The 13,302-nt window shown below is 45.7% G+C and overlaps 1 protein-coding gene across 2 annotated transcripts; it reads left to right on the forward strand.

Moving 5' to 3' along the window:
* Positions 1–7,963: 7,963 nt before the first annotated feature.
* Positions 7,964–11,868, forward strand: NKX1-2 (NK1 homeobox 2). Of its 2 annotated transcripts, none has more exons than XM_081864664.1 (2): positions 7,964–8,348; positions 11,250–11,868. In XM_081864664.1, the coding sequence occupies exons 1-2, from the start codon at positions 8,123–8,125 to the stop codon at positions 11,849–11,851; spliced, it is 828 nt and encodes a 275-aa protein (XP_081720790.1). In that variant the 5' UTR covers positions 7,964–8,122; the 3' UTR covers positions 11,852–11,868. The 2 variants fall into 2 exon arrangements, 1 of the variants encoding a protein (XP_081720790.1); XR_014157245.1 differs by lacking the exon at positions 7,964–8,348 and adding an exon at positions 9,411–9,584 and having other exon boundaries at positions 11,250–11,345.
* The last annotated feature ends 1,434 nt before the right edge of the window (positions 11,869–13,302 follow it).

Consider the following 13,302-nt stretch of genomic DNA (forward strand, 5'->3'; position numbering starts at 1 on the left):
CTCTCTGTTAGGGTATATTCCTTTCTCCGTGAAATCTCATCCTTATCTCTTCCCCTCTTCACATCTTAACCTTTGTGCCTATGTACTGCCTCTTTTGATACTGTTGGCTGATCCATTCTGATATCAAGTGTGGCCGGGTGCTTTCAAAGCCCCTCCAGCTGCCATTGACTTAACTTCTCTGATGTTTCAGATGGGCCAGTCCAATGCACACTTTTAGGTGCCATAAAAGGGCCGTCAGATCTAAATGCCAGATTTTATTAGCAACTTTTGTTAAATCAGACCTCTTCATCTTTCTTCTTAGCTGATGGGCTTTCTAATAACACTTGTTGATGCAGATTGGTTGAGTAGTCTTGGGGACTTTTGATAGAAATAGAGTAACACTTATAATAGAACTATACAGTTGGAAGGGGTCTTGGAAATCACCCAGTACAGAGTGATTCAGCCTTGAGTGCCCAGATGTTATTGGACTTTTAATTCCCATTAGCCCTAGCCAGGTTAGTCAGTGGCGATGGAAGTTTTAGTGCAGCGACATCTGGAGATCCAAAAGGCTGTTCTTTTTTTCCTAAAATATTTTTTATTAGGCATTTCAACAAGACATTTTATCAAAAAACATATCAGCCTTAATTCCCCCCTATTTTTCCCCTCCCCCCTCCCCATAAAGTAACCCCCCTCCCCTCCCCCCCCGACTTCCCTCAGCTCCTCTCTCTGGTTTATCAACAAATGTTATTCTCTGCATGTTACAAAATTGTATAGATCCTTAATTTATCTGACTAGCTTTTGTCAATAAAAAGTTTGTGATTGTTTATTGAAAACCTGCCAAGGAGTCCAGTTCACTTTGTTGTTTCTTTAAGTACTTTGTAAAAGGTTCCCATTCATCTTTAAAGTCACAGTTATCCTTGTCCCATAGTTTGTGTGTCAATTTTGCCAATTCTGCGTAGTCCATCAGTTTCTCTTACCATAGTTCTTTAGTTGGGATTTCCTCATTCTTCCATCCTTGTTTTATTAAGACTCTTGCCGCTGTTGTCACATACATGAAGATATTTTTCACTTTCCTTGGCAGGTCTTTTCCTACAATCCCTAACAAAAATGCTTCAGGTTTTTTAACAAATATTAGATGGAACATTTTCTTCAGCTCATTGTATATCATTTCCCAAAACTTTTTAATTTCATTACAATCCCACCACATATGATAAAAAGTCCCTTCATTTTCTTTACACTTCCAACACAAAAGGCTGTTCTAATCCAGCCAAGATCTACAGTACAGGATGCAAGTACAACATCCTTAAGAGATGGCTATCCAAATACCTCCAGCGAAGAAAATCCTCTACCATCCCCTCTGCTTCTCCTAATGTTTAGCTGATGCTATCTGGGCTCTCTGCTATTTCTACCCACCTGCTGCTTACAAAGGTATACTGATGGAGCATTGGGGTTGGAAACCAACTTATACTGAGTCAGACCATTGGCTCATCTAGCTCAGTCAGTGTTTTCTACGCTGACAAGTAGTGACTCAGGCAAGAGTTTCTTAGCCCTACTTGGAGATGCTGGGGACTCGGCCTAGCACCTTTTGAATGCAAAGCATGCACTCTACTTGTGATAGATGGCCCACAATAGCAACAAAAACTAACATTTTCTTTTAGCTGATCCCATGTGCAGTCAAGGCCATAGACTATAAACACTCATTTCCCAGAGTGCTTAGCTTTGTGCCCAAATAGTTTAACTGAAAAGAATATACAGTATATAAGTAACTTAAACCTTATGCAACATTGAGCCAGAATTGACCAAAAGCTCGTATAATCTGACGTGGCTACAAAATTGGACCATCTGAAAGACGAAAACACACCAACTAGGTGCAACAGCCCAATCCTATGCATATTAGTTCTGAAATAAGTTCCACTGTGTTCAATAGAGGGAGGGTTACTGCCAAAGTGAGCATGTGAGCTCTGGTCTTAATTGGGTTGTAGGTTAGCCACTCTCAGTTTATAAAGTACCAGACTGCCACCTTATACAAATACCTTAAAACCTCATTAGGTTGTTGTGGAAAGAAGTGGCCCGTTCCATGGTGTTTTATGACTATATGAGAGATTTTATCAAGTATGTTCAAACTTAGGCAATGTTGTGTGTTGTTTTTTTTACTCTCTTGATAAAGTGCAGATGCTTTTTATTGTTAACACAATCACTGGCTTGCCACAATTCAAGAATATATAAGAAACAGTGTTGGAATTATAGTCTACTTTATTTCAAGAAAAGCCAAGGAAACATTGATTTGCCTCACTGCTACGAGTCGCTTCTTCTTAAAGATAATATCTAAACTGTAAAATTCATTATATAGACCCAGAAATGGATCAGGTTATTTAAAACAACACCACTAATGGTACAATATCTCAGCTGTCCATACTGATAGGGAACATTGTCTTGGATAGTGTTATCAGTCCTGGACACCCGCTATGAATATTGATCCGAAGCTTGTAACAGCCATCACTTGCCGTCAGGACAGGTCAGGGTTGAAACCCACCTAGCATCAAAGCAATTTAAAGACAGCACTCAGATGGAATTTTAATGTCTGCCTGTGCTGAAAAACAAACCAAATCCAGGCAGTCTGTGTGTGCGTGTGCGTTGGTGAACTGACAATATTTAAAGAAGCCCTTTAGCCCTAAAATTGATACTTTTAAGTTACTCTATCTGTTTCATGACTTAAAACCCAGTCAGCTGGAACAATGATTACAGTAAATTCGCAATAATATATTCCACTATGATCTATATATCAACTGACATGCTTTTTGTCTTTCAACATAAACACAGGTTTGTTAGGTTGGGGGCTATTTTGAAAGAAAAAAGAATCCAAACAACTGGGATATATTTGATTTTCAAATAGCCTCAGTAGCACACACTCATAAATAACAAGTCAGAATTGTATGAGAACATTATGAAATCAAAAGACAAATCAAATGAGCTTTATTTCCAGAGCAATTGGTTGCACCACAAAGTCCAAAGCTGTACTGAACTGTAAAAATAATGTTGTGCTGTTACACTATTTTAACATATCTGTTTATATGATTAACCCTTTCAATAATTACACTCATTCTGAAATGTTTTGTGAAATGTTCACCAAATATGACCCAGAGCCTTATACTGTTACTTACTTCCCATATACACCTATAGATGCACATGCACATATACAATATCAATGTATAAATAACTTAAATTTCAACCACAGTAAAAGCACACCTACATGAATCTCTAACAGTAATTCATTTCAGTGGGACCAATTGCCACGTAAGCTGCTTCTCAACATGAGTAATGGTGGCAGAATCTACCCCAGGGAGAAGACTAATATGTACTGCCAGATAAATAATGGTTTGTAAGATTATCCCCACAGACAATATTTATGTCACTGCCTGGAATCTTTTACCAGTGGATCACATTCTTTTTGCCTATTTTTTACCCTGGCCAAGAAACAGAGATGTGTCTTTATTTAACTGTGTATGTCTTCTTTATTCACCTATTTTCTTTCTCTTCAGTTATTTTCCTTTATTTCTTATTTACACCTCATATCTTCTCCTGTATTTCTAGTTTTTACTCTACCGGTAGGCAATTTCATGATATAATTATGATCATTATTTGGTAGTCCAGGTTTAAGGTAGCTTTCAAATATGTTGGCATTACTTATATTTAGCACTTGTACAACAGTGTTACAGGTACATGACATATTTGAACTTCCTCATGGTATAGAGTTTTCTTTCCTTTGTGTGTGATGGTGCTGCCACAAATGCCTCACAAAGCAAAATTGACAGATGGCTCTACTTTTCAAACATGAATTATGTCTGAGAGCAGAGCTAACTGTTCGATCCTATGCAGACTCCTTTGAGGCTGTGCCACCATTCCCTCCTCCCCACAAACGTGCTGTGGAACTGGTTGCATTTTGGAGAAAGTTGCAGGTGCAAGGGGGAAAAAACAATCACAAGGATGTGGGGACTGGTCCCCACCTGACAGGAGAGGAGATGCTCAAAGTGTGACCATCAGACATGTCTTAAAGTCATCTGAGTTGGTGGCTGACACCACAAACTCCAGTTGTATCAAGTGAAGACAAGACTTTGAAGAACTCAATGGACAACAGGTTCCACAGCTGCCTGCCTGTTTCATGTGTAAAGCCTTGCCTCAATTCCACTTTGCAGAAGGTGCAACTTGAAGTTACAGTGAGCCATCACTGATGGGAAATTATTTTCACCACTGGAGGAAGCCTTTTGCAGTTTGTTTCGAATTGTATTTGCCTTGCATCTGTGATCAATAAAATTGAGTTTTCCCTTTTGTGCTCCAGATTTTTGTTCCAGATTAACATGGTTTGTACAACCCTGGAAAAGCCTTAAACTGACTCATGTCAGTGACTACTCAATTGCACTTACTAGCCTTAACCTCTAAAACCTACTCTCTAAAGCTTATTAGCCTTAACATCAATTAATTATTCCCAGGAAAGTGTGCATGGAGGGTTACACCCTCCCCTCCCAATAGCAATATATAGAAATATTTAAACCAGTCAACTGTCAAATGACAGCAGCAAGGCACCCACTTCTGGGTTCCTACAACACAGACCTACAATCATTCCCTTTCCTTTGAGTACTCCACATTTCCAAGCTGCCCAGTGTAGTTTAGTGCTTTCTGAATGAAGATCAGTTATTTAAATCTTGTGATTATGGTTTACAGCAGGAGATTTAATAGGTATGGGTACTGCAGAATATCAACCATACACGGTGGAATAGGAATGTTCATTGTAATGTTATTCTAATCAGAGGATCCCAGTTAACACAATTCCTCTATTGGATGTTGTTTTTAGAACACAATGGCTTGGGCTTGTTTTAATACAGTGGTTTTCAACCAGTGTGCCGTGGCACGTTAGGATACCTTGAATGATGGTCAGATGTGCGGCAGGCAACACTGGCCTCTGTCCCTCTTTCCTTCCCTCCCATCTCTGGTGCCCTCTCACATCTCTGCCTCCCAAAGACTTGTGTGGTTGTTTGTTGCAGCTACAAGCTCTCCAGGCGAATGGTGCCTCTGGGGCTGGCCAGGGGGTGTTTCCCAGGCCCCGGTGGGGCAGTGGGAGATGGCACCTCTATTTGGGGCTCAGAGACCAGGGGTGGCAGCTGCAGCTGCCCAGGAAACTCCCAATGAGAGGGGGGAAGAGAGGAGGCAGAGGGAACACTCCACAAGGGAGGGTGTTCAAAAAAGCGCCAGAGGCTGCCAGCTCTGTAGCTAAGGGTGACATAACTGGGCTCCTGAGCCCCACAGGCGTGCTGCCAAAAGAATGTAGTTGGTCAATGGAGCAGTGGACCCAAAAAGGTTGGAAAACTCTGTTTTAATAGATGACTATTTGCATGCGCTAAAGGTAGCAAAGATGAAAGTTCTAAGCAGCAGATGGCTTGCAAAGCTTAGTATCGCAGAGGATAACTTGGATAAATGCTGTGGCAGTAGAGGAAATAACAGGTTTTGAATGTGAAATACTAAAGGAACATTCTCATTTAAAAGGCTGATTCAAAACACCCACTGGGGATAAGGAGGACTAAAACTGTAATTGGCTGATTTTCCTCTCCCTGACCTACCCTATACTAGCTAACAATATTATTGGCTAACCTATTACTCCTTAGTAAAATAGTGGTGTGGGGAGGAGGGGTCATTACTCAGGTCTATTTCCAGGTTGAATTGATAGATTTTGAAAACTTTCTAATTTACGCTTTTAAAAATGGTGGGACATTGGTTCACATTATAAACTGCATTGAGAAGAAGGCGGGTATTTTGTTCTTGAACTGCTCCTGCAGATTACTGGAGTGCTTTGAATTTTCTTGCTTACTTTCAGGATCTGGCAGCCCACTTGGCTTTTCAAACTAGAATGTGCATTTGTAATTACTTTATTTTGCTACTGGGATTTCTCTCTAGCAATTTCAAAATGGGTTCTCTTTTCTATTGCAAATTGGTTTGCAAACAAGGGGCGGACTTGTAGGTAAGGTGGGGGACAGGACACCATCTTCCATGTGAATTCTCATTACCAATAAAAGAGAAATAATATATGTTTCTGATTTGTACCCATAGATGAATAGGGTGGGTCATAAACAACTCGGGTGTAAAGAGGCAAGTCTTCAGCATAGATCAAAGGTGAATAATTATGATGTTAGATGCACGTCTCTGGAGATGAAATACCACAGTTTAGGAACTGTCATAGAGAAAGCTGATAGGATGCAAGTACCCTACTCTACTGCACAATGTTTATTTGTGGAGAGAAGGGAGTCTGTTCCACATTAGCAATCCAGAAGCTGGTTAGATGCTATTCCAGTGGGAACCAATATAGTTTAGAGTAGTGCTTTGCCACTAGGTGCCCTCCAGGCAGCTGTTGTGGCCCACACCATGAGCATAGCCAGGCTTTATGTTAGGGGGCAGAACCTCAGTTAGTTAAGTATTTTGTATTGATTTACTTGATGGGGGGGGGGGCAGTTGCCCCTCCCTGCCCCCCCCCTTGGCTACACCCATGGCCCACACCACTCATCACTCACCAGTCACACCAGGTTGGTGAAGGCTGCTTTAGAAGAAAGTAAGTTGCTCAAGTTCCCAGGAAAGCAGGTTCCATTTCAAAGCTGCTCACTGGGTGGTACCAGACAGGCCATTCTCAGAGCCTTTGTTTTCCATCTGCAAAACAGAAATAACAATATTCACAGTGCCAAGTACTGCAAGACTAAAGCTGATATAGATTGTAAAGTACTTGTGAAATGAAAGTGGTAGAATAATTCCAGATTATAATTTGGATGAATAGCACCTGGTTTTGTGAATGTGCTCATCATCTGAATTTTCTGCAATTTCATGGAAATGTTCCTAACTTCTTAATCTCTGAATGTTCAAAATGTTGCTTTGTTCTTTTAAAAAAACCACACAAAACAAAACATTTTATCCTTTTTAAATAAAGTTGTGCAGGTTTGAAGGGAACTTATGGGGCAATCCTATGCACATCTACACAGAAGTTAGTCCCACCACATTTAAGAGGGCTCCCGGGTGTGACCTTACTCTCAAGCGACGGTACACAGGCTACCTATAAAAAGAGATACAGTGGTACCTTGGGTTACATACGCTTCAGGTTACAGACTCCACTAACCCAGAAACAGTGCTTCAGGTTAAGAACTTTGCTTCAGGATGAGAACAGAAATTGTGCTCTGGTGGCGCGGCAGCAGCAGGAGGCCCCATTAGCTAAAGTGGTGCTTCAGGTTAAAAAACAGTTTCAGGTTAAGAACGTACCTCCGGAACAAATTAAGTACTTAACCCGAGGTACCACTGTAGTATATTTGTGACTTCTATTCCCTTGTAACTGTGTTTTCCACAGTTGCCCACAGTGCACTGGGAGAGTTAGACCTTACAGTAGGCCTGGGATGTCCTTCCTTTTAGAGATTTAAGATTCTGCATTGCCTGGGCATTCTTATAAAGGCACAGAATTCCAGAGTCTGCAGGTTACAAAGGAATGGCAGCTCTTCCTCTTCCCGAATGAATGCCCCACAACAACAAAGCCTCCTGCGATCCCCTCGGAGGCTTCAGTTGTGATCTACCTCCAGGGGAAAGAAGTGAGCATCTCCCTTCTTACCCTAGTGACTCATTTATTATAGCAAACACGTTTCACTGTCACTTCATACCCTATAGGAGGGGAGGGAGCGGAAAGGCTGCAATCTCATCGATTAAAATACCATTTCCAAGGCTGGTCCTCTTCTCCACGTGTTTGGGCGGGCAGCAGTTTATGGGTTTTTTTTAAACCCCAACAACCACAGAATAATAAAGGAAGCAGACGGAAAGTGGCAGCAGTAGGTGGACTGCAAGCCCCTTTCTTCCAATCGCAGCCTCCTTCGCTTGTTCATCTTGGATCCTCCTCTTTCTCCTCTTCCCCCCACCCACCCCGGAGATCCCCCTTCTCTCCAGACAAACCTCTCCGAAGTCTGCGCTGGGTGCATCCGAGGGAGACCCTCCTGCCTCTTATGGACAGCCTCCCCCCGGGCTCAAGCCGCGCGTCTGCCGAGGGAAAGCGGGGCTGGCTTTTCACCTGGCCGTGCATTTGCTGCCAAGCTTGGGCCGTCGCAGATCTACCCGGGACTCGGAGCGGGGAATGCTGGACTGTCCGGAGAGTGGGGCCAAAGGAGCCCCCATCCACACGAAGATCTCCTTCTCCATCCTGGACATCCTGGATCCTCAGAAATTTACCAGGAAGAGCAACCCAGCAGCAGGGAGAAGGGAGAGCATCCCCCACGCGGGGCAGCGGGAGAAAAGTTTGGGAAGAGTTGACGTGGAAAGGTACCCGAGCAGCAGGAGGAATAAACTAGAGGCATATCATGGTAGGCGGCGCGTTCTGCTTTGATCTGATCCGCGCGGCTTGGCTGGGTTTCAGGAAAACTTCCGAGCTGGCTCATTTCTGGAAAGCAGCAAACGATGCTTCCAGGTGTCTTTCTTAGCATAACTTCCAGAGGGGGTAGTGGGGGGGGGAGGCTTGTGTGACCCATTAAAAGTTTTATTAGGTTATTGCGGACTAGTGTTTTACGGGGATTGACCATCCCATGCATATATGGTCGCCCTATAGATCTGTGGCTATTGAACGGCAGGGCAGGGGAGCGTGTGAGACTACCCCAGGGTTACTGCTGTGCTTCTTGATGGGACACCAAGCGTGGGAATGATGCGCAGCAACGGTTAACTTTTTAGTTTGTGGGTCGGGGCTTGGCTTGAATTCTGTTTCACAGAGCGGTACTAGGGTTGGAAGGGACCCCAAGGGTCATCTAGTCCAACCCCAGTTTGTTGGCTGAGAGCGCAGAAAGGCGGCTTTTCCTTGGTAAAACTTTAACCCCCGGGGGCGGAGGCTGCTTAACATAACTTTAAAACAAACTCTTAACCCAATAGGGGGGTGGTGCGACGCGGGAGCAGCGGCCTCCGTCTGCCCTTAAGAGGAAATTCAACCGGTGAAGCTCCTGCAGTGATGGCAAGTTGAATCCCCGCCCTCCCCATCTGCACCTGTTAAAGACACAGGACTTGCCATGAATTAAAATACCGATAATGTTGTGGATGATGGATGACGAATCTCCAGCGTCTGGTGAAGGAAGTCACCTTTTGCTTTTCATTTCTGTGTACGTGTGAATCCTCCTCGCATTCAAGACAGGGTCCGCGGCCAAGCTAAACGCCTGGATTGGGCTATGATTACGGACGAGGTGCATCCTCACTCCCCTCTCTCACTTCCTCTCGGGGCCGCGGAAGGTCGCAGCTTCCCAGGCCCCGTGGCCCGGCTGCGTTTCCCCTTTAAGAAGCGGCGGAAGGGGACACGGCGAGCGCAGCGCGGTCCCCCTGGCGGAGTCCCGGAGGAGTCCGCCGCGCCCCCAGCCGGGTCTGCGCGGGAAGCTGCAGCCCGGCGCGATTGTTTTCGGCTCAGCCTGGCCGGATGGCAGCCTGATTGGCAGAGGGACGCGCCGGGCGAAGGACAAGCGAGATAATTGTTCCTGTGGCCTCCCCACCAGAGGATGCCTTCGCTCCCCCTTGATCGATATCCTATTACCGACTCCCGCGTATCTCCTTCCCACAGCTTGCCGGTACCAGCTTCAAACCCCTTCCCCCCCGTCTGATCCTAATATTGTTCGATTAAAACTTACCTTTAATAGATGACATCTATCGATCCGCCCCTTCACAAATCTGAAACTCTATTAGTGCGGCCGGGGAAAAAGAAGATGGAAAAGAACGGGAAGGAGGGCGGGGTGGGGGTGGGCGAGAAGGTGGAGGATTTACTTCTCTTTAAAAAAAACTAAAAACCAAAAAAAGTTTTCTTAACTCCCCCCCCCTTCTTAAAAATATCTGTATCTCCTGCCATAATTAGTTCCCCAGTTCTGAGATGATAATTCTGGTGGAAGGGGCTGCCTAAGAAATGACAAGTTTGGATGGGGCGGTAAAGCAGACACGCGTCATTCATTCATGACTCAGGCTATGTAGAGTCTTGCGTGTTGTCTTATCGGCCCGCCCATTTATTTATTGCATTTATATGCCAGCTCGAGGTACATAGTTCTTCCTCCTCCTGATTTAATCCCCACAACAACCCTGTGAGGTAGGTTAGATTGAGTCAGTGACTGGCCCACGGAGACCCAGAGAGCTTCATTGCTGAACCTGGTCCCCCGCAGATCATAGTCCCTTAAACGTTGCACTGCACTGGCGCCCATCAAAGCTCTTGTCTCTCTGGGCAGAAGCCCCCTTAGGTACACACCAAAAAGAGTAGTTTCTCCCACCCTCCATATCATATTGGAAGACAGTCCCACGCCAGGTGGTGGACTCTCCTTCCTTGGAGGTTTTTAAGCAGAGGTTGTGTGGCCATCTGATGCTTTAGTTGAGACTCCTCCATCGCAGGGGGTTGGGCTAGTCTAGATGACCCCCGACGTCCCTTCCAACACTATGATTCTATGAAACACCTTTATTGAAACTGGAAGTACTTGGGCTCAGGCATGCCTGGAACTGAAAACAAGGTCCCTGCAGAGGAGGATCAGAAGCCGGACGGGGAGATGCCGAGAGGATGGCAGAAGGGACAAAATGAATCTCTGCTGTGGGGAGGGGGACGGATGCACGGACGTGTTTAGATCCCTGAAAGAAAAACAAGTTCATTTTAACGCCCACATCGTAAACACGCTTTCTCTGAAGTCCGACTGATTTCGAGGGGGTTAACTTCCAGGAAAGCATATTTGGAACCCAGATCCTCTTTTACTGAACCATTTCTGGTTCAGTTATTGACTTGAATGTGTAAAGTAACTTTCTTTCAAGGGTCCAGAAACGGGGATGCGCCGTATTTGGCAATTTCCCCCACATCCCTGGCACCCTGTACGTCCCGATATGGGACACTGGCAACTTCTCGGGGGGAAGGCACTCTGCGTATGCTCAACGGCAGTGATTAAAAAATCAGCATTGCTTGTTGACTGGCCTTTTTTGACTTTATGCGCACCATTTCTTTTTAAGCCGCCGCGCATGTTTCCAGGGCTAAAACCCTCCGAACCGTGTGTGTGTGTGTGTGTGTGTGTGTGTGTGTGTCCGCCAATGTGATGGAGCTGAACTGAATGCAGCGTCCGCTCCATCGGGCGGCTGACTAGGCCATGTGCGCAATTACGCGGAGACTGCGATGCGGATCCGGGCGGAGAGGACCCGCTTCCGGGCAGGGAAGCGGCCCTTAGGCGGGTCGGGAAAGGCCCCTGGCCTCATTCTGTCCTTGTGTGTCTCCCCAGATGGCAGCAGCAGCGGAGAGAGCGAAGCGGCCGCCCTGGAGGCATCGGAGCACGAGGAGCCGGGCCCCGCGCCGCTCCCCTCGCCCGACTTCCCTCCCTCCTCGTCCTCAGACCTGGACGATCCCGGCTCGCCGCCGCCGCCGCCGCCGTCGTCCAAGAGGCGCCGAGCGGAGCCCAGCTGCGCCAAGCCTCGCCGGGCCCGGACGGCCTTCACTTACGAGCAGCTGGTGGCTCTGGAGAACAAGTTCCGAGCCACGCGGTACCTGTCGGTGTGCGAGCGCCTCAACCTGGCCCTGTCGCTCAGCCTGACCGAGACGCAGGTCAAAATCTGGTTCCAGAACCGAAGGACCAAATGGAAGAAACAGAACTCCGGAGGCGACGGCGCGGCGCAGCCGGGGAACAGCGCATTGCCCGCCGGAGGAGATGGCAGCCCCAGTCCGCCAGGCCCCAGCAGCCTGGCCTACCAGACTTTCCCCTCGTACGCCTCGGCCAACGTCCTCTTCCCCGGAGCAGCTCCCCTTCCCCTGGCTGCAGGAGGGGGACCCTTTCCCTCCTTTTTTAGCCCCACGTACCTGGCCCCCTTTTACACCCCTCACCTATAAGAGGAACCTGTTCCCTGCAGAGTGAAGAGCAAACCCTCTACTGAGTTGAAGCAAACCAAGGAAATCCAGTTTTGACACTCCATCTGCTGAAATGTCTGTTTTCCTAAGTGTTATTTATGAGCATGCCCTCTAATATTCCACCCTGTGATCACCATTACCTAGTTATGGGTGCTTTCCTCCCCCCCCCTTTTTTTTTTAGTTTTGACTTTGGGTGGGAAAAGAGAAGGGGGCGGGAATACATCCCAATCCCAAACTTTTTTTTTTAAAGCAAAACCAAAACTTCATCAGTTCCTTTAAATCTGCGGAAACCAGAGTGAGTTTCAATGCAAGAATATGGATTTATTTCAGAATTAAAGAGGGCAGCTATACAGTATTTGATATGTATAGGACTATTCCTTTTGATTCTTCTATAGAGAATGAAAGAAGACACAAATGTGGATTTAACAGGCTGGAAGGACATCAAAGGTTCCCCCACTGTAATGTTCTCCTCCTCCCTCTAGTTTCTATCTGGTGCCCTGTGATGCACTGAGCCACTGTAATTCAGTTCCCACCCTTGTTAAATTGGCTAGATGCTGGACCAGTCCACAGTATGCATGCTAAGGTATGCATACTATAGCGTACCCATGCTGCATGATCCTGTCTGAACATTACATTCACTCCTAGGCAGAAATACAGGATGTGTGTAACAGTGGAATATGCAAAATGTAGATTGGAAATGAAGGCAGTATTTTAATAAAATGTGCACAGGACTACATACGATCTTGTATTTAAAAGCAAATGTTCCTGCTTGGTGGTAGGTCCGGAGCCACCAGAGGGCGGTATAAAACTTATGTGGGGTTCAAGTAACTAGTGGGTTAATGTTAATCAGTGCAACCCTATTCACGTTTGCAAGTCCAGTGCCACTGTCCAAGGGACTGCACTCCCAAATAATTGTGCATAAGATTGAACATAAGTGTGCTGCAGACTACAACCTCAACCAAAGTAGAGATCCCATTCTAGTTTAATGATCTGAAAAGGTTTTGTTCATGTACAAGAACTGGTATTGCGGGGTGTTTTTTTTGTTTTGGTTGTAAATATATACTTCATATGTAAAAATAGCACCTCGTACGAAATTGACAGGAATAGCACCAAGTACACTATAAGATACTGTAGGCGTTTTACTACCTTTTGTGTAGAAAGAGAGCGATCACCACTACTATAATCACTGGCTGCAGATCTTTAACCAACTCATACCTCCTTTCACGCTAGTGCCTTATTGCTACCATCCTGCTGACCAACCAAGGCAGGCAACAGTTACATTAAAGAATACAGTGGTACCTCGGGTTACATATGCTTCAGGTTACAGACTCCGCTAACCCAGAAATAGTACCTTGGGTTAAGAACTTTGCTTCAGGATAAGAACAGAAATCGTGCTCCGGCGGTGGCAGCGGGAGGCCCCATTAGCTAAAGTG

The sequence above is a fragment of the Podarcis erhardii genome, assembly GCF_964252035.2.
Source record: "Podarcis erhardii genome assembly, chromosome: 5".
Classification (NCBI taxonomy): domain Eukaryota; kingdom Metazoa; phylum Chordata; class Lepidosauria; order Squamata; family Lacertidae; genus Podarcis; species Podarcis erhardii.